General features: G+C 42.2%; 1 protein-coding gene across 1 annotated transcript in view; it reads left to right on the plus strand.

Moving 5' to 3' along the window:
- NLK (nemo like kinase) overlaps positions 1–27,529 on the plus strand; it is a 182,327-nt gene that overhangs the window by 123,368 nt on the left and 31,430 nt on the right. Inside the window, exons 4-6 of the mRNA XM_088449462.1 lie at positions 17,509–17,615; positions 23,726–23,811; positions 25,584–25,793. Coding sequence (XP_088305588.1) covers positions 17,509–17,615; positions 23,726–23,811; positions 25,584–25,793 — 403 coding nt within the window. The remainder of the gene's footprint in view (positions 1–17,508; positions 17,616–23,725; positions 23,812–25,583; positions 25,794–27,529) is intronic.

Raw genomic sequence — 27,529 nt, forward strand, 5'->3', positions numbered from 1 at the left:
AGCTTTGCACACTCTTGGCATTCTCTCAATCAGCTTCATGAGGTAGTCTCCTGGAATTGTTATCCAACAGTCTTGAAGGAGTTCACAGAGGTGCTGAGCACTTGTTGGCTGCTTTTCCTTCACTCTGCGGTCCAACTCATCCCAAACCAGCTCAATGGGATTTAGGTCGGGTGATTGTGGAGACCAGGTCATCTGACGCAGCACGCCATCACTTTCCTCCTTGGTCAAGTAGCTCTTACATAGCCTGGAGGTGTGTTTGGGGTCATTGTCTTGTTGAAAAACAAATGATGGTCCCAGTAAGCGCAAACCAGATGGGATGGAATGGCGCTGCAGAATGCTGTGGTAGCCATGCTGGTTAAATATGCCTTGATTTTTTAATAAATCACCAACAGTGTCACCAGCAAAGCACCATCACACCTCCTCCTCCATGCTGCACAGCGGGAACCACACATGCAGAAACCATCCGCTCACCTTCTCAGCGTCTCACAAAGACACGACGGTTGGAACCAAAAATCTCAAATTTGGACTCATCAGACCAAAGTACAGATTTCCACTGGTCTAATGTCCATTCCTTGTGTTTCTTGGCCCAAACAATTCTCCTCTTCTTGTTGTTCATCCTCAGTAGTGGCTTCTTCGCAGCAATACGACCATGAAGTCCTCATTCACGCAGGTTCCTCTGAACAGTTGATGTTGAGATTTGTCTGCTACTTGAACTCTGTGAAGACTTTATGTGGTCTCTAATCTGAGGTGCTGTTAAGTAGCGGTTTCTTAGGCTGGTAACTCTAATGAACTTATCCTCTGCAGCAGAGGTAACTCTTGGTCTTCCTTTGCTGGGGCGGTTCTCATGAGAGCCAGTTTCATCATAGCGTTTGATGGTTTTTGCAACTGCACTTGAGGATACATTCAAAGTTCTTGAAATTTTCCATATCGACTGACCTTCATGTCTTAAAGTAATGATGGAATGTCGTTTCTCTTTACGAAGTTGAGTGGTTGGTGCCATAATATGGATTACAACAGTAGTCAAATAGTGGTGTCCACTCTATAATAACCCTACCTCTGCACAACACAACTGATGATCTCAAACACATTCAGAGGGCAAGTAATTCCACAGATTGACTAATTCAAAACCATTTCAGGAGACTACCTCATGAAGCTGATTGAGAGAGTGCCAAGAGTGTGCAAAGCTGTCATCCAAGTAAAAGGGGGCTACTTTTAGGAATCTAAAATATTGAACATATTTTGATTTGATTTGTTTAACACGTTTTTGTTTACAACATAATTCCATGTGTTCTTTCATAGTTTTGATGTCTTCAGTATCAATCTACTATGTTAAAAATAATTTAAATAAACAAAAACCATTGAATGAGAAGGTGTCCAAACTTTTGACTGGTACTGTTTTCAATTATAAAGGTAGTACGCTTCAGCGCAATATGTCCAGATACTATTTCCAAAAATGTATTGCCGCTAAGGCTCCAAGTCCTTTTGCCACAAGGATCACAGTTTATAGGGATGTAAATAATGAGGTGAGCGCAGTCGTGAGAATGGTATCAAAACAACTTTACTTATAATAGTACTCACGTACATCAAAGTTTAAAATTCCATTTATCACCCGGTTCTCAGCCCTCACACAGTCATTATTAGGACCTCCGGGATATCGCTACCTCTGGAGGGAGCAGAAGACTTCACCGTGTCTCACGCCCAACACGTTTCGTCGATTACTTAGTCAGGGGACACCCCCTGACTAAGTCACTGACGAAACGCATTGGGTATTGGCCATCTGAAGTAAGGTGCGGTGAGGTCTTCTGCTCCCTCCAGAGGTAGCGATATCCCGGAGGTCCTAATAACGATGTGTGAGGGCTGAGAACCGGGTGATATATGGAATTTTAAACTTTGATGTACATGAGCACTATTATAAGTAAAGTTGTTTTGATACCATTCTTCTCCAATAAATATATATATATATATATATATATACCATTTTGCTACCAAATTGTTCATATTTTAGGCCAAACAACGAAAATTAAGGGTAACCAGATTCCATTCACTCCCTTAATTAAGTACAACATTATTACTTTATTAAATGCGTAGGAAACTTTTTGGTACTACAGGTACAGCCTTTTTGTCTCTGAGCCTCCTGCAACTTTTGAACTATTAACTAGCTTTATGTCCACTGCAAGCCTTTCCCTGTTGATTACTGAGCTAGAAATGTAATGGAGTGTGACTGTTAAGTAGTAGTGAAACAGAACTTAACATTTCTAATGGAGCCAAGCAGGAAAATCAATATATGAGCTTTAAATAGCTTTCTCTCAATATACACAAAAAGTGTATATGACTGAATTGCGGTGCAGCCATGTGTTTTTCTTGTGTGCTGGACTTACATGGCTGATCCAGTAGCAACCCTATGTATAACTCTATCTCGGAGCACATGCATTATATAGGCCCATTGCCTTATACAAGGGGTGGCCAACCAGTCAAAGGCAAAGAGACCAAAAATATCTGTACAAATGTCAAAGAGCAGAGATCGTGCCCACACCGAGGCTAGCGTGCAAAAAGGGGTGTGGGCAGCAAGGCCACACCCCTGGTATGATGTTTGTAGGAGCATGTAAAAGCGCATGCACACAATCACCGTGGAGGTATCTGTTAAAGGGAAAGAAAAAGCCAGAACAATATAAAAAACATTGAAAAAACAGATCCACATAAAATACTCTGAAGCAAGCCAGATCTCCATAAAGGGCCTGATTCAGCAAAGATCGCAATTGTAAAGTTGTGCGCAGGCAGCTTTGCAGTTGCGATCCTTGCAATAATGCAAATGCAGCATGGTGTATTGCCCCCCCTAACCCCCCCCCCCCCACAGCTGCATTTGTGATCCCAGCACTGCGACCGAGGCCGCAGGCTGGGATCCCACCACAGCCATCGGTGGTCAATGGTCGCCATGGTGGACGGTGCCGGGCGGCCGGCCAGCTGAGTAAGCCTCAGCTTACTCAGTCTAGGCGGCTTGCGAGCCTTGCATACTGCGTACGTCCACTCAGTCCCTGGGCTGGCAACACCCGAAAAACAGGGCTATCGCCCCGTTTCTGGGAACGCCGGCCACCCGCCCCCGCACTGCCCCAAATATGCCTCTGCCTTTCAGTCGGGCAAAGGCATTGAAGGGCTTGCTTGCCTCTTAGCAGGACCCATTGTGCACACTCGCAGAATGAGTCCTGAGCACTCGCAGATTCACTATAATCTGGAATCTGCGATCAGCAGTGCACACAGCTGAATCAGGCCCAAAATATGCTGAAAAAGCCACATACACTTATAATACACTGAAAAAGCCACATCCACATAAAATAAACTGAAAAGCTACATCCACAAAAAATACATTAAATAAAAATAAAAAATACAGATTCACATTATACAATCCAACCCCCTCTGGTGTCACACCAGTCCCCCTCATGTATCACTTCAGCAGCCTCTCGTGTCACTTCAGACCCCATTTGTCACTAGCAGCCCCTCATGTGTCACTCTAGCAGCCCCTCGTGTCACTCTAGCAGCCCCTCGTGTCACTCTAGCAGCCCCTCGTGTCACTCCAGCAGACCTTCATGTGCCACTCCAGCCCCCCATCTCTCCCCAGGGCACTCCAGTCCAGCCACCTTCCCCCACACTCCCTCCCACTCCACTGGCCAATCCAGCCCCCTCACATGTCACAAAATGAAAAAAACCCACAGCTCTTGTCCTGTTGCAACTGTCTGTGTCACGTAGGTAGGCTCCAGCGTCTGCGACTGCGTCCTCCTGCAGGTTGTCACAAGTTGAGCTCCGCCTCCTGTTTGCTGCGTGACATCACCACATCACCCATTCATGCCTCCGGAGCGGAGCAGACTGCTGGAACAAAGGACGAGCCTCCTGAACAGTTGCACGCCTATCAGAGGAGGCAATCAGTGTCAGTCAGTGGAGCCGCATAAGAACAACAGAAGAGCCACATGTGGCTCTAGAGTCACAGGTTGGCCACTGCTGACTTATATTGTCACCTCCGGTCCGCAACACGAGTGCTGTGATCCAGTGGAAACTACATTGTCATTTTCTAATAACACTAATAGGTTCCAATGGGTTCCGAATTACCAGATATATTCTGCTTTGACAACTTGGATGTGTCGTTTAATTTTTAAATGTGTCCTGTGCTGGCCATCCATGGTCCTGTGTATGTATATGTTATATACTGAACAACAAAACTGCCATTGAACATGTTTTGTATCCTTGACCAAGCTTCGTGGATAGCTTAGTGAAAGAAAAATGATCTTCTATTATAATTAAATGGCTGTGCTATTAATAAGCATGTATTTCATATTCTTGAGTAAATGGAGGCACTGTAGAACTGGAAAATCTGTATGTAATAAGCCTGCTCACAAACACTAATTACTACTTATATACATTGTAAATTCGTTTCCCAGCTCAATACCTGTTAGCAGGATGTACATTTCTATTAATGTAATAGTCCATATGCTGCTTATCTGTGGCAATACTTGTGCATTTAATGCAATGCTGGAATTTATAGACCTTATTATTATTCCCACACGTAGAGCTCAGTGTGCTGAAGTGCCTGAAGGACAGAGCTATTAAACAAGTATCAGAGCTAAACACCCCTCCTGTTACTAGCTGTCCACTAAACACTTACATTCTATTCTTAGTATTTTATACTGCAATTCATAAAGCCACACTATATATATATATATATATATATATATATATATATATATATTATATACTGTGTGTATATATGTGTGTGTGTGTATGTATATGTGTGTATATATATATATATATATATATATATATATATTAGGGGTGAGCGGGTTCGGATTTCTGAAATCCGAACCCCTCGATCCGAGTCCGATCCGAGTCAGGCTCGACTTTTCCCGCCTGACTCGGATCTGAAATCGAGGCAAAACGTCATCATCCCGCCTTCCGAGTCTCGCGGGTTTTGGATCCTATATAAGGTACCCGCGTCGGCGCCATTTTCTCACTCGGCTGTGGACAGTGAAGAGGGAGGGTGGGAGTTAGGGCTGTGTAGTGTAGTGTAGTGTAGTGCTGCTGTTGTCCACTACTTCAAAGTCCATAGGGGCTGGCTGTGTTGTGCTGTGCTGCTGTTGTTAATAGGGGCTGTGTCCACTACTTCAAAGTCCATAGGGGCTGGCTGGACTGTGTTGTGCAGTCAGTTCTCCATAGGGGCTGTGTCCACTCCAAAGTCCTGTGCAGTGTCCCAGTCCTAAAGGGGTGCTGTAGTGTTGTCCAGGGGGTGCTCTGTCCATCAGGGGTGCTCCCCCCAAGTGCTAAAAAAATAATATATTTTCTGTGTTTGTGAATTGTGTGCGCAGTAGCCGCACGTGCATCAACAAAGTAGTGCCAAGCGTGCGCCTGTGTCATAAGTAAAGGGCCGGCTGGCTTGACCGTTAAAGGGTGCTGTAACCCCCAAAGTACACTCCAGTCCAAACCAAAAAAAAAAATATTTTCTGTGTTTGTGAATTGTGTGCGCAGTAGCCGCACGTGCATCAACAAAGTAGTGCCAAGCGTGCGCCTGTGTCATAAGTAAAGGGCCGGCTGGCTTGACCGTTAAAGGGTTCTGTAACCCCCAAAGTACACTCCAAAACAAAAAAATATATATTTTCTGTGTTTGTGACTTGTGTGCACTGTGGCTGCACGTGCATCAACAAAGGAGCAGCGCCAAGCGTGCGCCTGTGTCCCATAAGTAAAGAGCCGGCTGGCTCATTTCTTAAAGGGTGGTGTAACCCACAAAGTGCACTACTCTCCAGCAAAAATAAAAATATATTTTCTGTGTTTGTGTGCGCTTTAGCCGCACGTATATATCAATATAACATAAATGGAGGACCAAACTTTCTCCGATAAAAATAAAATAGGGAAAGATCAAGAACCACTTCCTCCTAGTGCTGTTGCTGCTGCTGGGAGTTGTTCATCATCCCAGAGAGGAAGTAGGAACATCACTACTTTTACTAAACAATTGACCCTCCAACAGTCCCTAGCGATGAGGATGAAGTACGACAGCAGTCATCCTGAAGCAAAACATATAACTGAGGCCTTGACTGCTATGTTGGTGTTAGACGTGCGTCCGGTATCCGCCATTAGTGCAGTGGGATTTAGACAATTGATGGAGGTAGTGTGTCCTCGGTTCCAAATCCCGTCTAGATTCCACCTGCATCCTCAAAGCAGCAGCGACAAGCGTGCGTCTGTCTGTTAAAGGGTGGTGACACCCTCAAAGTGTGCTACACAAACAATTAAAATATTGTTCTTTTTTTTTCTGTCTTTGTGAATTGTGTGGGCTGTAGCCGCACTTGCATCCTCAAAGCAGCAGCGACAAGCGTGCGTCTGTCTGTTAAAGGATTACATCGGTGACAGCATCCAAGTAGGCATGTCAGACAGTCCGTACCTGTAGTGGCAGGAAAAAGAAGCAATTTGGAGGTCCCTGTACAAACTGGCTCTATTTTACCTGAGTTGCCCCCCCTCCAGTGTGTACTCCGAAAGAGTGTTTAGTGCAGCCGGGAACCTTGTCAGCGAAAGGCGTAGGAGGTTGCTTCCACAAAATGTGGAGAAGATGATGTTCATAAAATGAATTATCAACTCTTCCAGGGAGACCAGCCTCCAGAACGTACAGAGGGACCTGTGGTTCCAGCAGGGACGAATTAATACTCTGTGAGGATGAGGATGTACACACTGAAGAGGGTGAGGAATCGGTGGATGAGGAGGATGAGGATGACATCTTGCCTCCGTAGAGTCAGTTTGTGCAGGGACAGATTAATTGCCAGCTTGTTTTGTGGGGGCCCAAACGAACCAATCATTTCAGCCACAGTTGTGTGGCAGACCCTGGCGCTGAAATGATTGGTTTGTTAAAGTGTGCATGTCCTGTTTATACAACATAAGGGTGGGTGGGAGGGCCCAAGGACAATTCCATCTTACACCTCTTTTTTTTCTTTGCATTATGTACAGTTTGGGGCCTAGTTTTTCAAACTGCCATCCTGTCTGCCACTGCAGTTTCACGCCTAGATGGGTCACGTGTTTGTGCCGCCCACTCGTGTCGCTTAGCATAGTCATCCAGCTACCTCGGTGCAACCTTTTGGACATAAAAACACTATTGTGAGGTGTTCAGAATAGACTGGAAATTAGTGGAAATTAAGGTTATTGAGGTTAATAGCATAGGAGCAGAAAAACCTACAAATTCTGTGATTTTAGCTGTTTTTATGCTTTTTTTCAAAAAAATACAGATCCAAAACACAAAACCCAGAACCCAAAACACGGAAGGGTGGTTTTGGCAAAACCAATCCAGATCCAAAACACGAAGAAAGATCCAGATCCAAAACCAAAACACGAAAAGTGGCCGGTGCACACCCCTATTATATATATATATATATATATATATATATATATTTATTTAACACAGGCGCTTCCTAGTGCAATAAAGTGCATGTGCCACCAATGTGTACTGAATACAGCTAATAAGTGGACCTGTACCAAATAAAAAAAGTAAATGGGCTTATCTCAATGTTTTCCCACTGGTTCACATGAATTCATCCACCGTATGGTTTTTCAGAGATTTTAATGGAACCCCTGCTGGAAGGGGTCTTGCTGGAGGGTCTGCAGCTACGGCCTGTGTACGGCACCAGCTCGATAAAAATGGCTGCTCTGGAAGTTGTCACAGTAAAGGTGCCCAAACACAGCGATCTGCACACGATCAGCCGATGTGTACGATTTCCCTTGAAACTCTCCCCAGCAGCTCTGCACACGATTTGGTTCCAATCTTCATACGATCTCTCCTGCAGTCAGACTTTCACAGTGCATCGCCTCCTAGATTGTTAGATCTGCCCTACTGCACGACAGATCTGATGATGCGATGTGCGACCAGCGGGGACGCTCATCGCATCGTGATCGTGAGTGGGGACTCACGATTTACTCAGGATTTGGCCATATTTTACACGATCTGTCGTTCCAATGTGTCGGAATCTGCCAGATCGGGTAAAATATCGCTGTGTGTGGCCTGCATTAGTCAGTGGGAGCTGAGGCTGCTGGCAGACACGTCAGCAACCTCCACAGGATCTGAACATTTTTCTTTTTCAAAGTAGCGGCCTTCACATTCAATAAAAAATTTTTGCAGCGTTTCAACAACGATTGAAAGACGTGCAGTAGACTGTTTTATGACATCAGTTTTAGTATTGCAGTTGTGGCATTTTTCACTTCATCATCTGTTGAGAACTTCTTTCCGTATAGTTATTTTTCATGGTTGGGAATGCCCAGAAATCACAGGGCGCTAAGTCCGGGCTGTATGGAGGGTGTTCCAGTGCTGTCCCATTAATTTCAGTCAGTGCTGCCAATGCTCTTGGAGCAAAAACCACTGTTTCTTCAGCAATTGTGGTCTTTTCTTCCTCATGGCTCCATGCAAACGGGTCTTCAGGATGTTTGTATAGTAGTCACCATTAATTCTGTCCACGGGGAACCCAGTGCTTTAGGATAATAATGTGCGCATCAAAGAACAGCAGAAGCATGACTTTACACGCCAAAGGAATCACACAGAATTTTTTTGGGCACAGGTGAATTCGCGTGTTTCCATACACTGGACTGTTGTTTGGATTCTGGATCATAATGATGAATCCACGATTCATAAGACTTCACAATCGATGTCAGGAAATCGGGTATCCTCTCCGATATTCGAACGGTGTTCTTGCACGATTCAACTAGTCTTTGCATCTGCTTTTCTGTGAGATTTTTGGGTACCCACCTGGCACACGTGATGCATTTTCAGTTCCTTTGTCGCAATTTGCTGAACCCGTTCGAATGAGATGCGAAGTGAAGCTGAAAGTTCGTGTAAAGTTAACCACCTGTCGTTTTGCAACATCTCTGCAACTTTGGCAATGTTGACACCTGTAACTGCGGTGGATGGTCTCCCAGAACGCGCTTAGGGCCTGATTCAGACCCACTCGCAAGCGGCTGTCCGCTCGCAAGTGGGTCGATGGTGTGCACTGCACATGCGCACGACGGTGGGAGCTCCGTCGTGCGCATGCGCCAGACGCGACGAGCGAAGGACTTTACTTCGCTCGTTGTGTCTGATCAAAGGGGGCGTGCTGTCGATGTTGATTGACAGCACGCCCCCTTTGGTGGGCGTGCCGGGGGCGTGCCTCTCAGACGGGGGCGTTCCCAAGGGAACGCCTACCGTCAGAAGCCGGCCCACTGACATCACTAGTGATGTCACTGGGAGTGATTTTGGCTCTGATAGAGCCAAATTCACTCCGGGCCTTGCGGTTCAGAAACTCAACCGCAGGCTCCGGCTCGCAGTGGCGATGGTCGTGATGGTCAAGACCATCGCGGCCATCAACCTGCACGCTCGTATAGGCTGTGGGTGGTGACCCACAGCTATACGAGCGTCCAGGAGGACGCTCCATAATTATGGAGGACGGCCCTCATTCAGAGCGTGCGCTCTGCTCAGAATGTCCGGCTCTGAATGAGGGCCCTAGTCAGTAACTCATGTATTATCCTCTTTAAGGTGCTTCCACTAACGAAATACTACAGCACGGCTAATTGTTTCTCCACCGTATGCTTGCCGTAACATTTCATGACTTTCATTTCTGCTTTTTTCAAGTTTAACACAAAATTCAATCTCACATCTCTGACGTAATCTCAGACACGTCATCCTCATCCGCCATGAGGAAGCGTACAAAGATCTTCCACTCGATGTGACCAAACAAAGTGGACTAGGGCAGTCCAACTGCAAGTTTAGACACATCAATGTATGAGCTTCACAATAACCAGCTTAGCGTTGCCACGTCTACCTATGGGACAGAAAAACAGAGGCAGTCTCATTACTTTTCAATCAGCTTTCGTACATTGGTGTACATTTAATATGTTACTTAGGAAGGTGCATGTCAACTAATCACTGAGCAGATTAGCCAAAGATAAACATTGTCAATTAGGTGTTTTGTTTAGTGTAGTGATCCCTTTTCTTTTTTTTATTTAATGTAAACGTGTGTGTGTATGTATGTGTATATGTGTGAGTGTGTGTGTATATATATATATATATTTTACAAATTATATATAAATTAGTGCAGTTTTTAGATGATTTACATGGGAATGGGATAGGAAGATGTGTACGGGGTTTATAAATGTGTGTTTTGTGTGTTTTAAGATGGTGATAAATGTACTCCTGTCATCTTGGATGCACGGAATATTTTTCTCACTGTTCTGGATTTGAGGAGGAGACTTTAGAAATGTACAAAGGGGAAATTCTTGTAATGTGCCTTGTAATTTTGCCAACTGATGGACTGAAATGGGTTTCAAACTTTTCACCCATGTGATGGAGAACTGGTGAGCAGATCAAAATATGCTGCAAAAATATTTTCCACTCGTATACTCAAACAATTATCCAAGCATCTAATATTGTATATAGCTAGTCTTCAGTGTTTTATTCTTTAGGAGTAATTCATTTATTTTTAACAAGTGAAACTACTTTGTGATTTTGTGTTACCTCTGGGTGCACATATACCGCAAGTGGAGAATCCCTGCTTTGTTGTATAGATATAGGTGGTCTACTGTCCTCTCCATGGATTTAATGGGACTGCTTTACACTTTTTAAGTTCACTGAACAGATCTAAATAGAAGTGTAAATCTAATATGATTAATATGTGGGTAAAGAAATGTTATATTAGCTATATCTGAAGTTGTGAATATAGATGGTTTATTCACTCATCACCTGTTGTACAAGCTATAAAATAAATAGAAGTACATGTGAATGAAATCTGCTTCTACAGCGATGCCAATTTTCATGTCTGTTTCTCACGTTTGTGGGGCTGTAGGAAGCTCTAACCCTCTTGGGCACCATCTGTTTGAGAGGCTGTCTCATTTGGAGGAAGCGGGAACATCAAAGACACTAGTCACTACCTCCTATTCTGATGCCCTTATTAAATTACCAAGAGACAATAATCAGATTCTTTTTAAGTTAATGGCTCCTTCGAGTCTCTTTCAAGTGAGATCTGCATATCAGACCTGGACTGGTGCTGGTGCCATTTTAGCCCTTCATTTATTATTGCCTGCTATAGTTGACCTGGCAATAAATGCAGGCATTCTGAAGACCTCACGCAATACATACACATTTCTGAGGGTTGTCTGGTGAAATGGGAAGTTTGTCATAATTAAATTACACGGTGTGTTAGCTTTTCAATATTAGGCATAAAATTGGAATTAAAAATAGAAATACAGCCCGGCCTTTACATTTTATTTCATCAACTAGCTTTTAATTACAATGCTGGCAAAGATGAGGAACAGTGTCTTTTCTACATGAGCATATCTCCATTACACTTTATTTCCCATTGAAACTACTCACATATTACCCACTGAAACAAAGCTTGATTGTGTATTTAAATATACATTATATAATCTAATGGCCTTTTTATTTTAGTTTTTTTCTTTAAAACAAATTGACACTTTAGGACCTAATTACAATAGCGTTATGGCAGAGTTGCGAATTAATGATATATCGGACATCATTTTTTTTTAGTTCTTTGACATGTTTCAGAGGGTGTGATATGATATGTCAACAATGATCATGTTGACATGCTCATGATGTCGACATATTGTCTAGGGTGGCCCCAACGGTGACTGACCTGGTCCCGATGGCTCCTGTGGCATCTTCCGGGTCCTGGTGGTCATGTGACTGTTCGCTCCGGCTGAGTCTTCAGCGTCGTTGAGGTGAGTGTACTTTCCCTATCCCTAACCCCAATCTTATCACTCCCCCTAGTGCCTAACTTCTCGTTCTGCAGCCTAACCCTAATTGCAGACATTTTACAATGTTGAAATGTTGCCTCGCGACATTTTAACAATGTCGACATTGTGGCGTGTGAATGTCAACATTGACTACACCCTGTTTCAGAAAAGTAACATAACAAATAGTTTTATATTTACTGTAGTTTTATTTGTATTGGAATTTTGTTTTACTTTTTTTTATGTACTATAGAATAAATTTCCTTTAACTTAAATAGTGAGAAAACCACTCTCTCTGTATTTGTAAGACAAGAGGTACATGTCTGGGGAGCGAAATGCGTTGACTATAGGTCTCTTGATTGGCCTTTTTCCCACACGTGATGGGAGCTGCATTATCGTGATCTGAACCAAAGTTAATGAGAACTCGCCTTGTAAGTGATCTGATCAGGAGCAAACCATGTTCCCACTTACACAGGTTAAGTCTAATTTTGTGGAATTTTTCTTTAATTTTACTGTTAATTGAGAAAAATGTAAAAGTTCCTTCCCCAGGCACTATACATACTGATGCTGGTTGTCATGCTTTTATCCCAGTAACGCCCCAGTGATAGTCCTCCTGTTTTATAGGAATTGTAGATGTGACCTTTTATTTAGCTTTGCCCTGCAGCTACGTGCAGGCTCCGTAATGATCCATTTCAGACTCGATGCCCCTATGCATTGTCCTTCCATAGACAAAACGGATATAGCTTGGTACGCGTTTTGAAATATTGTTTTATTCTTTCTTATGCAATTTATGAAATATTATTCATTAGCTTTTTGTAAAATATTTTTAGTTTCTGAATCTTCATGAATTAACTAGAATTCCTACAGAATGTGTCTGCTCCCTTCTTATTTCCATGCAGATAATCTGGCATTTGGCAGGATATTTAGCAACTGGTTAAAAAGAGAGATTACAAACTATAGCATTTCTCAACCAAATATTAAGAGCACAATATATTATCTTATATTCTAGTCTGTGCATTTCTTTCCTAACGGCCACAATTTAACCGGCTGCTGACTGGGCCCTCTGAGATCCTTATACCCACTCCTGATCTACAGGAGTTTATTTATGTACAGCAGAAGAACATATCTCATGTATTTGGTACATCAAATTATGAGCACAATAAACATTGAGTTGTGCAAATCTCAGTCGCTTCTCATTGGGGCATTCACATGTAGAAGCAGTTTCCAGGGCACATGTTGTGGGTGTGTAGACAAAATTGCAGACTCTTCAGATGTAAGTGTATACAGAGATTTGTCTGATATGGCGCTGGATGGAGATAACTGCTGCTAACACAAGCGGAGAGCTTGGGATGATGCGGTCTCTTAGATGCAGCTGGCTCACAATACAGGTAGATGGTCACTATATGATGGATCACTGGAAGTGGCTGAAATTGTTACCACTTTAGGTGTGACTCAGAATCAGGCATTTTGAAGCATAGTTATTTCGGTCTTCTTTAAACAAAGATAAAAGAACTGATCTAGAGCAAGTTTCAAAAACAAATAGTAAAGCATAGTCGATCTCGTCCTCACAGGTAATAAAATACTATTTATGTAAAAATCAGTTCTTTTGTGCTGGCAATCAAATTCATTTATTAACACGTGATTGTGTGTGTTAATTGCTGTTGCCCTCTATGTTCTGTTTTGCTAAGATGTTCCGTCATGTTTTGATTTTACAGTGCCTGCCAATTGCAGTGCTCATGGCCGCTATGGTAAAGATCCTTTTTACTCAGCTGGATGATAATCTCATGTGACCTTGTACTCTGTCTAGAGCTTGTATAAACGGATGTTGATAAACAATAGCTGTTATAATCCTGGATTTATACTTTCTCTCTGCCTGCAGCATAGTGTACTAAGGGGGGGGAAGTATCAAACCTTTTAAAATGGACAAGTGAGTCAGTTGCCTATAGCAACCAATCGGCTTTTATCATTTTATAGAATGTTCTTGGCAAATGCTAGCTAGAAGCTGATTGGTTGCTATATACAATGTCTCCACTTGTCCCCTTCTCCACTCTATGGTTTGATACATTTCCCCCTATGGCAGGTGCTTCCGTATAACTCCATATTTTGCCAAGCTGTGATGCTGCAAGCTACGTGTATTTTGACACCAAGCAAATTCTTGTCGCAAGTGTATATATCTATTTGTTTAGTTTATATTCTTTATTTATTAACAGTTCTTTATATAGTCCACGCACATCCTGCAACGTTTTATAGAGAATATTTTGGCCATTCACATCAGTCCCTGTCCCAGTGGAGCTTACAATCTATATTCCCTGCCACATGTGTACACACCTATACACGCTAAGGCTCATTTTTTTGCTGGGAGCCAATTAACCTACTAGTATATTTTTGGTTTGTGGAGGGAACCGGAGTACTTGGAGGAAAAGCTTGCAAGCACAGGGAGAATATACAAACTCCACACAGAGCTGTGGTGAGAATCAAACTCAAGAACTAAAAGCTATGAAGCAGTAATGCTAACCATTACACCACCCACGTTGCACCATTTTTTTGACTATACGTTTACTGAGCTCTACGAATGAGTGTAGAAAGCACCAAATGAATGCTTTTGCAAACAAGCCCTTACACCAGAGGTTCCCAAACGCAGTCCTCAAGGCTCCCCAAAAGCTGATCAGTATAAGGTAGAGGTACCCAAACGTGGTCCTCAAGGCTCCCCAACAGCTCAGGTTTTAGAGATATCCATGGTTGAGCACAGGTGACTTAAATAGTACCTCAGTCAATTTGATTTAACCACCTGTGTTCAACCATGGATATCTCTAAAACCTGAACTGTGGGGTGCCTTGAGGACCACGTTTGGGTATCTCTGCCTTATACTGATCAGGCTTTCTGAGATTTTGACTGTGTAGCATGGGTCATTGCATTTGTATACACAGGTGCAAAGGTGAATATAAGACTGGCATCATACAATTCATAGCTTAAAATGTTGCTGCCCCTTTACTAGCGCCTGCACAGGCTCCTGATGCGTCATCTAGCAGTAACATGACGGTTCTAGGTGCGGGCTAACAGGGCCGTCGCCCAGAGCGCCGACACCTAGAAGGAATTAAAAAATAAAAAAATACGCCGGTCCCAAACCACCCCCCCCCCCCCCCAGCCGCCGCCGGGAGGCAGCGTTTGCCAGGCGCCCGCTGATATTTGTTATCAGCAGACACCCGGCTCCCTCCCTGCAGTGGCAGCCGAAACCCGGAGCTCACTCCTGTGCTCCGGCTTCCGGCAGAGAGAGTACTATGGGAGGGACGTCATGATGTCATGACGTTTCTCCCATGGATCCGAAGAGCCGCAGTTGGACCGGACGGCAGCGGAAGCAGGAGCGGGGCTAAAGGTAAGTATTGTGGGGGGTTTTTTTCAGTCGGGGGCACGATTATAGGGGCATTACTACTGGGGTGCATTACTACTGGGGGACGACTATAGGGGGCATTACTACTAGTGGGCACAACTACAGGGGGCATTATTTCTGAAGGCATTACTGATGGGGGCACTACTACTGGGGACTTTACTACAGTGGGCACTACTAAAGGGGTCAAAACTAATGGGGAGCATTACTAATGGGGGCACTACTATAGGGGGCATTACTAATGGGATTACTACTGGGGGTACTACTAATGGGGGCACTGCACGGGGGGCACCACTACTGGGGCCATTGTGTAAGGGGCACCACTACTGGGGCCATTGTGTAAGGGGCACCACTGCTGTGTGCATTGTATAAGGGGCACTACTACTGTGGGCCTTGTGTATAAGGTACACTAATTTTGGCATTATGTAAAAGGGGCACCACTTTGTGTCATAACATAAGGGACTACTGTGTGGTGTAATTTGAATTGGGGATAATGTATTATAAAGGTAATTACTGTGTGTGGCACAATGTATTATACAGGGCATTACTGCATGTGGCATAATGTGTTATACAGGTTATTACTGCATATAGCATAATGTGTTACACAGGGCATTACTGTGTGTCGCATAATGTGTTATAAAGGGCATTACTGCGTGTGGCATAATGTGTTATAAAGGGCATTACTGCGTGTGGTATAATGTGTTATAAAGGGCATTACTGCGTGTGGCATAATGTGTTATAAAGGGCATTACTGCGTGTGGCATAGTGTGTTATACAGGGCATTACTGCATGTGGCATAATGTGTTATAAAGGCCATTACTGCGTGTGTCATAATGTGTTATAAAGGGCATTACTGCGTGTGGCATAATGTTATGTTATCTAAAAAAATTTATTTCTTTCTTTTTTGGGGGGGGGGGGGGAGGGGGGGCGCAACTGGGAACTTTCACCCTGAGCTCCACAATATCTAAAACCGGCCCTGCATAGAGGCAAGAGTTCATTTCATGGCATTGCGTATACTGAGCACATATACAGTACAGGAAGGTTCCTCTTTACCAGTGTATTTCAGAGGTCGTATATATTATATGTTAATGGAAATTGGCTATATCTGTCTTGTTGGTTTACCATAGGCTTTACATGACTGAAGAGAAGTACAGCAGTATTTTGACAGACTTCTAAAATACGTGTATGCACAAAGATGGACCTATGGGCCTGATTCAGACCCACTCGCAAGCGGCTGTCCGCTCGCAAGTGGGTCGATGTTGTGCACTGAGCATGCACATGACGGCGGCAGCTCCGTCGTGCGCATGCGCCAGACGCAACGAGCGAAGGACTTTCCTTCGCTCGTTGTGTCTGATCAAAGGGGGCGTGCTGTCGATGTTGATTGACAGCACGCCCCCTTTGGTGGGCGTGCCGGGGGCGTGCCTCCCTGACGGGGGCGTTCCCAAGGGAACGCCTACCGTCAGAAGCCGGCCCACTGACATCACCAGTGATGTCAGTGGGAGTGATTTTGGCTCTGATAGAGCCAAAATCACTCCGGGCCTTGCGGTTGAAAAACTCAACCGCAGGCTCCGGCTCGCAGTGGCGATGGTCAAGACCATCGCGGCCATCAAACTGCACGCTCGTATAGGCTGTGGGTGGTGACCCACAGCTATACGAGCGTCCAGGAGGACGCTCCATAATTATGGAGGGCGGCCCTCATTCAGAGCGTGCGCTCTGCTCAGAGCGTACGGCTCTGAATGAGGGCCTATATGTCAAGTAATTGAGGAGGAGGAGGCTTATTTTTTTTCTTCTTAAACATGCCTGAAATTTCTTTGAGATTTTGTATATACAGTATAAACTTTTATGTATATATTTTCATATATTGTCTGCAGTTATACACCATTATGTATCTGCATACAATGCCGGTTTGCACACTAAGTTCATGTGTTGAGGTGGCACTGTAAATCGGTCAAGAGCAAAACTATAGTTAAGGGGCCTGGAAATTGCTGCTATAGAGAAACATTGTGGAAATGTGCCTTAGCCTCACGTCCGGTTGGGCAGAAGTTGGACTGTTTTCCGTAATTCCTATAATCTGTACACAGATAGTCAAGTCTAACTGTCCTTTTGCACCTTAGAAGCTAGTACGTACTGTGGTGTGATAAAATGTAATCCATCATATTATAAATATTAGTCATTTTTTTTTTTAATTCAACTGTGTTATTTTACGTTTTATTTGTTGAGCAATTTTTGTAATCCATGCAGTGAAATTTAATTTTGATGTTGCAGGTTTTGGTATGGTCAGCTATTTCTATAGAACGTGCTATTCAGTATTTCTGTTATGATCATGCTAATCCCAAATCTCTTCCTTTAGTGAATAAAATCTGTTTGTCCTGTGTTCCCCTTAACACATTTCTAAGATACGTCGTCACAGAGCTAATGCAGAGTGACCTCCATAAGATCATTGTCTCTCCTCAGCCTCTCAGCTCAGATCATGTCAAAGTTTTTTTGTACCAGATTTTAAGAGGTAAGTGTAATTTTTTTTTTTTTTACTTTATTTTCCATTTTATGAAAGGTTGTTTACTTTTTATGGTGCGTTTAACTAGGGTATGAGTTCTTTTCTGTTGATGGTCATCCTCTTCTATTGATTTGTATCCAGTTTTGAATTGGACAGGGCTAAAGAAAACCAGTTAGACAGGGGTGGGCAATAAGTGGCCCTCCAGCTGTTGTTGAACTACAAATTCCAGCATGCATTACAACAGTTTTAGGATGGCCAAATAGCAAAACTGTGGCAGGGCATGTTGGGATGTGTAGCTGGGGGGGCCGCGTATTGCCCACCCCTAAGTTAGAGCATCAGAATGCTGACAGCAGTACATAGTATGTACTGTAGGGGATGTGTCTACTGATTTTCCGGGAGGCAGTCACTTGGCTTCTTGTAATTGTTGGTAAGGCATAACTTCATATGTTTTGGGGGAATGGAGGTTTGCTGTCAGATGCGTCTCTGTGTATAGAACAAAGTTCACACATCCACATTTTTTTTATACAGCAAAATAAAAATAGTGTATTTTTAGACCTGTAGCTTTCACCCCGCTACAGCACACCATAATATTTATTGTTACAGCTGTAAAATATACAGGTGTATAAAAAAAAATGTATTCGATACCCTCTTCAGCTTTGTCTGTGGCTGTGAATGATCACATTTGACTCATGACACATTGGGGGGAATTCAGTTGATTTTTTGGGTGCCCGACTGAGCAATTAAATTGTTGCTCTGTCGGGGGTGAGTGCCGCGGGCACCAACATTTCTGCTCACACCCTGCGGAGGTGGCAAGCAGAAGTGTTGGACAAGTTTTTGTTTTGGGTGCCCTAAACAGGACTTTAGACTGGTTTAGCTGCTTTGCGCGGCTAAACCCGGTGCTTTTGGGCACAGTTGAATTGCACCCTATTGGCATCAAAATTAGTGTTTCAGGATCTTCAGGCCACACCATGCTGCCTTCAGGAACAGCTAATTTGACATTTTTCTCAGTAAATATATTTGTAATGGGGCTATTGTAATGAAATTTTCACCAAATGTCAGCAACAACCCATGCAATCCACACATGCAAATAAATCAAACTATAGACGACCATAAATTAAGTTATGTGTAATAATGTGAAATGACACAGGAAAGAAGTGTTGAACATATGAAGAAAGGGAGGTGCAAAAAGGCATGGAAAGCCAAGACACCAGCCTGAAATCTATCAGTAATTAGAAAGCAATCCTGCCCCTTGTCAATGCAAATTAATATAATCTGGTTTAGTCCCAACTGATGGTTTATAAAAAGGCATTAGTTACAGAATGGTGTGTCCTGTTAAAGGGGACTGGACCCTGAAGCGTCGATTAAAGCACCCTATTTTTTTCATCTGTAAAAACCAGACTTCTAGTGCCAACTTTTGTTATTTGATTTTATGTATGTGTGTGTGTGTGTATGTGTGTATATATATATATGTATATGTATATATACATATATATATATTATACAGTACCAGTCAAATTTTGGACACACCTTCTCATTCAATAACACATATGGAGTTATGTTGTAAACAAAAAAGTGTTACACAAATCAAAATGTGTTTTTATATTTTAACTTCCTCAAAGTAGCCCCCTTTTGCTTGGATGACAGCTTTGCATAGTCTTGGCATTCTCTCAATCAGCTCAATCATGTTTACAACATAACTCCATATGTGTTATTAATCTACTATGTTGAAAATAATTAAAATAAACAAAAACCATTGAATGAGCAGGTGTGTCCAAACTTTTGTTTGGTACTATATATATATATATATATATATATATATATATATATATATATATGCATTACATTGCAATTAGAACTTTAGGACCTCATTTAGCAATAACACACACATACTAAGCAGGTTTAACCCCGTGTTTTAGAATGATGCAACTTTAAGGGATCAATTCAATTGGAAGCGAATCTTCATAAGTGAACTTGCATCATAAAACTTGCACACATTGAGACATAATGCGCACCTGAGACATGAAAGATTTAGTTAGAAATGGCGATTCTACAAAAAGCAAACTGGCAGAAGTACATGAAAAGTGGGGAAGTCATCCTTAACCCAAAAAAATGGCAAACTAAGATAGCAGGACCATATATAAGGCTGTTTGTGGCCATAAGCAAAGTATTGGGGGCTCTTAAAAGGTGTCAAATGGTTCATTTTTATTTTATTTTTTTAAATAAATATATGATTGGAAAATGAGAGCCAGCAAGTGTTTTTCAGCAAATTAAACTTTACAGTATTTTGCTAAATGTGAGTTTTCAGTGTTTTTATAAAGTTTTGTAAAGTGTTTGTAAAAAACACTTAACTCCCATCTGCAAGTTTAAAAAGGAGTTTCCCATCAATACAACAGTTCAACAAATCTGTTCCACATCATTTAACAAATTTGTCTGCTTATCAGAGAACTACCTGGCTATATTATGCTATTTAAACGCTCACAAGTGCATAATTATTAATTAGGAGGGGTGTTCCAGAGGTTCCGCACTGTGTGCTGACATTTCACACACCCATCAGCCATAACATTCAAACTATCTTCCTAATATTGTGTACGTCCCCCTCGTGCCGCCAAAATAGCTCTGTCCCGCCGAGGCATAGACTCCACACTTAGTTTGAACGCCACTTGACAGATACACTTGAAGGATAGATACTATAGTATTATTTCATTTGCTTGATTAAAACTTTACCCCCACCCCCCAATTATGTCCCTGCATGGTAGTTGCTATCTGTCACCTTTTTCCTCCCTTTTTTAATATTACACATAACCTTCCCTGAATAGATGTCTTTCTATACCATATCATGTTATGATCATTTCATTTTGGCTCATTTGGTTGCAGCTCAGAGCAGAGTGTAGCAACTCTTACAGATTGGCAGATCAAGTCCTCTAGCACTGAGCGCTATAGAGCGACTGGTCATCCTGGATGGTATGCAGTCGGGATGCCGACGATCTAAATGCCGACCATCAGCATCCCGACTGTCTAATCCTGGCAAGGGTTTAATGACAGGCGTTGAAATCCCGATGCCTGTCATTCTACCTACCCCGGGAGCCCGACGCCCGGCATCCCGATCAAAGGTAAGTCGGGCGCGGACAGCTGGGAGGGGGGGGGGTTAGGTTAGGGGCTCCCGGGGGGGAATTAGGGTTAGGCAACCCCCCGGGAGGGTTAGGCTAGGGGAAGGGGGGGTTACGGTTAGGCACCCCTTGGGGGAGGATAGAGTTAGGCACCCCCCGGGAGGGTTAGGTTTAGGCAGTGGGGAGGGGGGTTAGGCACTAGGGAGGGAGGTAAGGGGGGGGGTTAGGTTAATTAGTACTTACCTTTAGCGCAGTCGGGATCTTCACTGGTGCCGGTCTTCCGGCGTCGGGATTCATACCGATCTCTCCTGGATGGTGACATTAGGGGACCCCTTTTTTAATAAATTGTAAAAAGCCTGTGCTGCAAATAATGCAACTGCGTTATCACTTATTAGCTGAGTCCAATGTAAAATTATAAGTAAAAGCTGTAACAAATGAGCTGGCAGCAACCTTTTCCATCCCCCAGTATGTGCCAAGCTATATCAGTGACATTAGCAGGAGATATCATGCGAGACCTTAACTAGTGCGCCAGGCTTTCCCGAAGATGCAGAACACACACACACACACACACACACACTCTGAAGGTCATTTACAAGGCACAAAACTGTATGCTATGGGATTTGCACCACCATGGTTTCCTCATGCCCCTTAAAGGCACACTTGCCAATTCTCCCTGATTGCACCTTACCTCCATTATGAAGTTGTTATATAAATAAAAACATATATACATTCAAATGCGTTCATTGGTATAATTTACCTGCATTGGTTATAAGGCACAATGAGCCCTATGGCCTACATACATCTTGGGCTCATTTACATTTAGATATAAAATAACTTTATGGTACGCCTCTCACATGGTATTGCTCTCATAGGTATTGCTTTCACAATCTCCTTGAAATGCTTTTTAAAAGAAGGCAAGTATGCTTCAAGGTTCACGCTTATTTTCCCCTCTAGGGACAATACCTATGTAACATGTGCACCTCTCTGTTCAGAAATGCGAACAAAAAGTACAAAAGTGTAAATTCACAAAACCTTTTTCACTTTTACTTCCAGCCCTTGCAGTTAAACTTTTCACCTTTTCTCCTAACATAATGCGTGCTTCAGCCTCCAAATTGTGGAAACATAGTATTGTAATTAGTGGGGTTTTTGTGTGTGTTTTGCGTGGGTATAGCATTTTATTATATTACAGGTTGAGTCTCCCATATCCAAATATTCCGAAATACGGAATATTTTCAGCATGACCGAGATAATGAAACCTTTGATTTTTGATGGTTTAATGTACATAAACTTTGTCTAAGGCACAAATTATTAAAAAGATTGTATAAAATAACCTTCAGGCTGTGTGTATAAGGTGTATATGAAACATAAATGAATTTCATGTATGTACACAAAACTTTTTTTGATGCACAAAATTATAAAAAATATTGTCTAAAATGACTTGCAGGCTGTGTGTATAAGGTGTATATAACACATAAATGCATTCTGTGTGTATATTTGGGTCCCATTTCCAAGACATTTCAATATAATATGCAATTATTCCAAAATACAGAATATTCCGATATCCAAAATACCCCTGGTCCCAAGCATTTTGGATATGGGAGACTCAACCTGTACCTGAAGTTCATTTGCTAATGGGTTTCCCTGCTGGAGTACAACACTAAGCGCAGAGGATGAGATACGATTTCTGCGGGCTCTGAGCTGATGCACAATTCTAGTGCTCTTGCTGAGTGGAAATGAGACTGCTGCCCTCACCATGACTAGGAACGTCTCTGACAGTGCTCCCTTTCCACCTGCTTATCTTACATTCATAATCTTGTTTCTGCACTGCTCTGCAAAATGCAGCACAGCCTGCTTTGCTAAGAACACATTATTTCCATCCAGCACCTCCTTTCTGCCTGTCTAAACTGCTGCTACTCTGTAAATGTAGCTACCGTGCACCTTAACCTTACGCTCCAAGGCAGAAAAGTGAATGGAAGGTAAATTGGTGCTTTCGCAAGAACTTACACTTGTACGTGAGCTACACATGTTGCAAATTTGTGAAATAAAATATACAAAATATTTGTTTTCAGCTGTTATTACAGGGTATTTCATGTTTTAAAAAAATATTAAGACAGAAACGTATGTTAAGTATGATTATCATTTATGATTTTCTGTTTGGATTTTTTTTATCCAGTTTCAAAAAGTGCTGAATATTGATCCAATTACAAATATATATATATATATATATATATATATATATATATAATATTTTTTTGATCTATATATACATACAGATAATGATAGTCTTTGAGGGAGCACGTCATTTTAATTGGACAACAGATTTTTATATATATATATATATATATATATATATATATATTTATCTGGATTTTTGACACCTTACTGGTGCATGGAAGAAATTTAAGTGCCAGTGTGCCATCCCCCCGTCTCGTTCCCCTCCCGGATTTTGACACTGTTGGTCAGACTCAAAAAGCACCCTTGTGACAGCCTATGGAATAATGACATGCTTGTTACGGACATTTTTTCTATCACATAAACATACTCAGAGTGATGAATTGAGTAAAAAAAAAATTTTTTCTTTTATGATTTATATAGTTTTATTAAATCACACATAAAAGCATCCAAAACATTTACCCAGTAGGCTCATAATGAATCCTAAAAAATAAGCAATCAAGTTAACTACATTTTGATATTGTGCTAACTGAATATAAATGTTAAAATGGGTTATCTGAAAGAAACCTGAACTTGATATTGAGAGCTGAAAATATGATTATAGTGTGTGTATTAGCGATAGAGTATATGTTTTTAAACCTGATTCTGCAGCTTTACATGAGTTGAGAGAGTTGTCAGATACAGATTAGGATAAATGAAGTGCTTGTGTCTACTCATCTGTATGCTTAACCACGTTATTTGGGACACAGACTTGCATTGCTGTGACTTCTTTAAAGATTTTTACTTTTTTTTTTTCTTTTAATTTTCTTCCCCCTCTACCCCACCCCAATTAATATTAAGGTCTGAAGTATTTACATTCAGCTGGCATTTTGCATCGAGACATTAAACCAGGGAATCTACTTGTGAACAGCAACTGCGTGCTTAAGGTAGTGTTCTCCTTTTCTTTAAAAATAAGGACTTAGAGTTAATGTTGATCTAATTAACAATTATTTAGTTTGTGTAAAGTATATCTGAATATTAAGCAGCTGTTATTACTCCATATACAGGCTCTTATAAGCTGTATGGATAGCTGATAGTAGAACCTGTCTAGAAGCCATGTTCAAACTATTCACAAACTGCCAAGACCTTGATTAGTAGAGCTACTGCCTTGCTGGAAAAATATTGGGTATCTGTAAAGGTCTACATTCAATTGTTAACACTCTGTACAGTGGCATTGTGTATATATACAGTACACACACACAGTCTAATTGGGTGAGGGGAGGAGGTGTATATGTAGGTGGTTTTGTACACATTTTTATCTTCTTTTTAATGAGCAATACCAAAATTGGCATGATCAAAGTAAATGCCTGGCAAAAATTGCATTTATTGATTTGGACACTTCTGCATTCCTGTTGACTTTCCCTGTCAGAGTTTTCTCAGATAATCTTAAGCCGTGTACACACTAGACAACATGTTGTCGGATCCGGTGGTTCGGACGACATATCGTCCACATCGGGCAGTGTGCACCCGCTATGTCGCTGACTATGCGCGCTCCCGCACGTCGTCTGTGACATCGCCCGTCGGCATGCAGGTCTGACTGGTGATACAGTCAGTGGGGGCCATGCAGGCAAATGCACTGTTGATGCCGGGACCCGCCGCCTACGATATCGTGCTGGGTACACATCTGCTAATGTGTACCCAGCATTAGTGGCTAATATAAATAAATACATTTGAAGGTGCTAAATGGGTAAGAAGCACATTACAACAAACACCAGTATTACTATATCAGCCTTATCATTACAATGAAGTATTACCCATTCCTAATTTTATTTTATTTTTATTTTGTTTCATATTGTTGGTTTCAATTTTGCCACACACGCTGTTAATATTCATGAAAAAGATTGTAGAGTTTAAAATTGCTAATCCCAACAGTAAGTCGAATGTTTGGTTTTCAAAACCATACTGGAAAGTGGGAGTCTTTGCCAGTGGTCAGTATTGTTGGGGGGAAGGATTTGATTTGTATTATGAGAATGGATTTTATCAATCTAATCAGATCTTAGTAGACTTTTCTACAATAAGAAATCTACTCATCCTGGTACAGTTGCTAATCCCAGTGTAATAAGATGTGTTGCTTTATTTTTGATGTAGTGCAGGACCAGTGATTACAGCACACATGGGAGGGCTAGGAAGTGGTAGTTGGGAAGGTATGGTGATTTGCTGGCTATTACAGCAGCAGTATCCCATTTGGTTACACACCTCAGCTGGGTTATAGTGATCTGAATACGTATTTCAGCAGAACAGACAGAACCTGCCCCCTCGTTAGTTTATATGTATAGGCTGACTAAAGGGAGATCATCTACCTTTGCTCTATGGAGGAATTTATATAAGCTGGTTAGTGGGAATTCCCCCACAGCTGCACCTTCTGAGATATTGGACTCAGGTTTTTTTTTCTCCTTTTTGTATATTCTTTTTTACATGGTTAAAAAAGTCTCTAGTACAATGTTTTACCAGTAAATACCTGCTCTAGAGCACCTTATTACATAGTCTGAGCTTACAAAAGATGAGAAGGTTGAAGCCATGCTTACGGAGGAGAAATTGCTTTTGATCTCCTTTTTTAGTTTTAATACTGTAGTTTAAAATAATACTGTGTGCTATAGTGAAATCTGGAATCTTGTTGCCTAAAGTACAAACATGAAATGTTGTCATTTTATTTTACCAGATTTGTGATTTCGGTTTGGCAAGGGTGGAAGAACTTGACGAATCTCGTCATATGACTCAGGAAGTTGTCACTCAGTATTACCGGGCTCCGGAAATCCTAATGGGGAGCCGTCATTACACTAACGCTATAGACATCTGGTCTGTAGGATGCATCTTTGCAGAGCTGCTTGGGCGAAGAATACTATTTCAGGCACAGAGTCCAATACAACAGGTAATCCGTTTTCACATTGGCAGGTTTTTTTTTGTTTTTTTTTTATAAATAGGCTTGAAGTTGAAGAGTTTACATTACTAATAATGAAATGTTTAAATGGTTATTACTTTACATTAACGTCCTATATTGAACAGTCTAGTTTTTAAATTTGCTGTTTGGTTTAATGTGACATTTAAAGCTATATATATTATAAGCTTACGAGCAGGGCTTTCCTACCTCTGTCTGTCTGTTATTACCCAGTTTTCTTCTATTAATATTTTCATTTGTGAAGCGTAACGGAATATGTTGTGCTATATAAGAAAATGTTAATAAATAAATGTTAATAAAAATGTTTACAGGCCTCAGGAAAATGACACTATGCTGACTGAGAACGGCTTTTTTTGTTCTTACAACTCAGCAGTACTCTACCTACTGAGAAGTATGGAGCACAGCTGCTGCGGGTGATCCTGTCCTGGCTGCTTGAGAGAGGAGAGAAGTGTGAACTGCAAAGTGCACAAACGAGTCTGTGTCCTAACCACAGAACACTGTGTCACTGAGAGCACTAACGCAGCATTGCTCATGTACTGTCTACTGTAGAAAGGGACATGAGTATGTGGATGGAAGAACTAGGTATATGTAGTGATCGCAAAGAGAATTCCGCAAGGTGCATGACCATAATAGGAAGAGAAGTGGCATTGCAGTTATTAATGCAATGCAGTGAGCAGTCACCACCCACTTTTTTATGACCTCATAAAGTCCATATCTAAGGTCATACACAAGTTTGCAGGGCAGACACAGGTTCACGGTGATCAGGGTCTACATGGTAATAACCCGGGTCCAAGGTGTTGTGTGAAAGGGGTCTGACCTGTCTGTGACACAGGTTGGAAGAGTTGGCCTGATTCAGACCCGGTCGCAAGGCTGCGTTCGCACGCAGACTGCCGATGTTTGCAATCTGCGCATGCATACAAGACGCAGTACGCAAACCAGTCTCTGCGATCGGGAAGCGCTTGCAGCCAGCTCTGCAAGCATAAGTGACAGGACATGGCATTTGTGGGTGGTGACGGGGTAGTCGATGGTAACAGGGGTGTGGCGGGGCGAACGCAGGCGTGTCTGTGTGTTGGAATGCCATTTTGGGGGCGTGCATAATTAAGTCACATGGCTGAATTAAACACAGCAGCACTCGTAGGTTATGGTCAACGTATGTTATTAAGGTAAAGTGGGCGTCTTGTGTCAGGCTGGTGGGTGTCTAATATCATACCGCGATTGCACAGCAAAACATAGTGGGCGTGCTAATGTCTTGCTAGCGATCGCAGGATTTGCATACTTTGGCTGTGGTCGTCTGCCTTGTGACTGGGTCTGAATCTGGCCCAGTGTTCGAAAACCTGGGTCGGACCCAGCATTTTGGTGAAAAACGAGTATTAGTTAACCAATTGTCTTACTAGCATGTTTGTGGACTGGATGGAGGAAAGTCACAGAGATCATACAAGCCAGAGCTTTAGATTTAATCCCTTTCATTAGCGGACTTTAGTCTTAAGTGTTTCTACCCCAACCACGTAATACAGCAGAATTAATTGACCATCATCTCTGTCAGTGGCGGTTTCAAGGTGGGGGCTGCAGCCCTTTTGAAGATTGCTAGTGGGATGCTGTTAAAACAATAAAATTAAGAGTGCTCCAAAGTTGCTGCTGGGTATTTATCACTAAACTCACCAGGGAAGGATCGGCTGGGTCTCTGTGTGATTGACAGGCAATTTGAATTA

The sequence above is a fragment of the Taudactylus pleione genome, unplaced genomic scaffold (assembly GCF_031769625.1).
Source record: "Taudactylus pleione unplaced genomic scaffold, aTauple2 ptg000485l, whole genome shotgun sequence".
Lineage (NCBI taxonomy): Eukaryota > Metazoa > Chordata > Amphibia > Anura > Myobatrachidae > Taudactylus > Taudactylus pleione.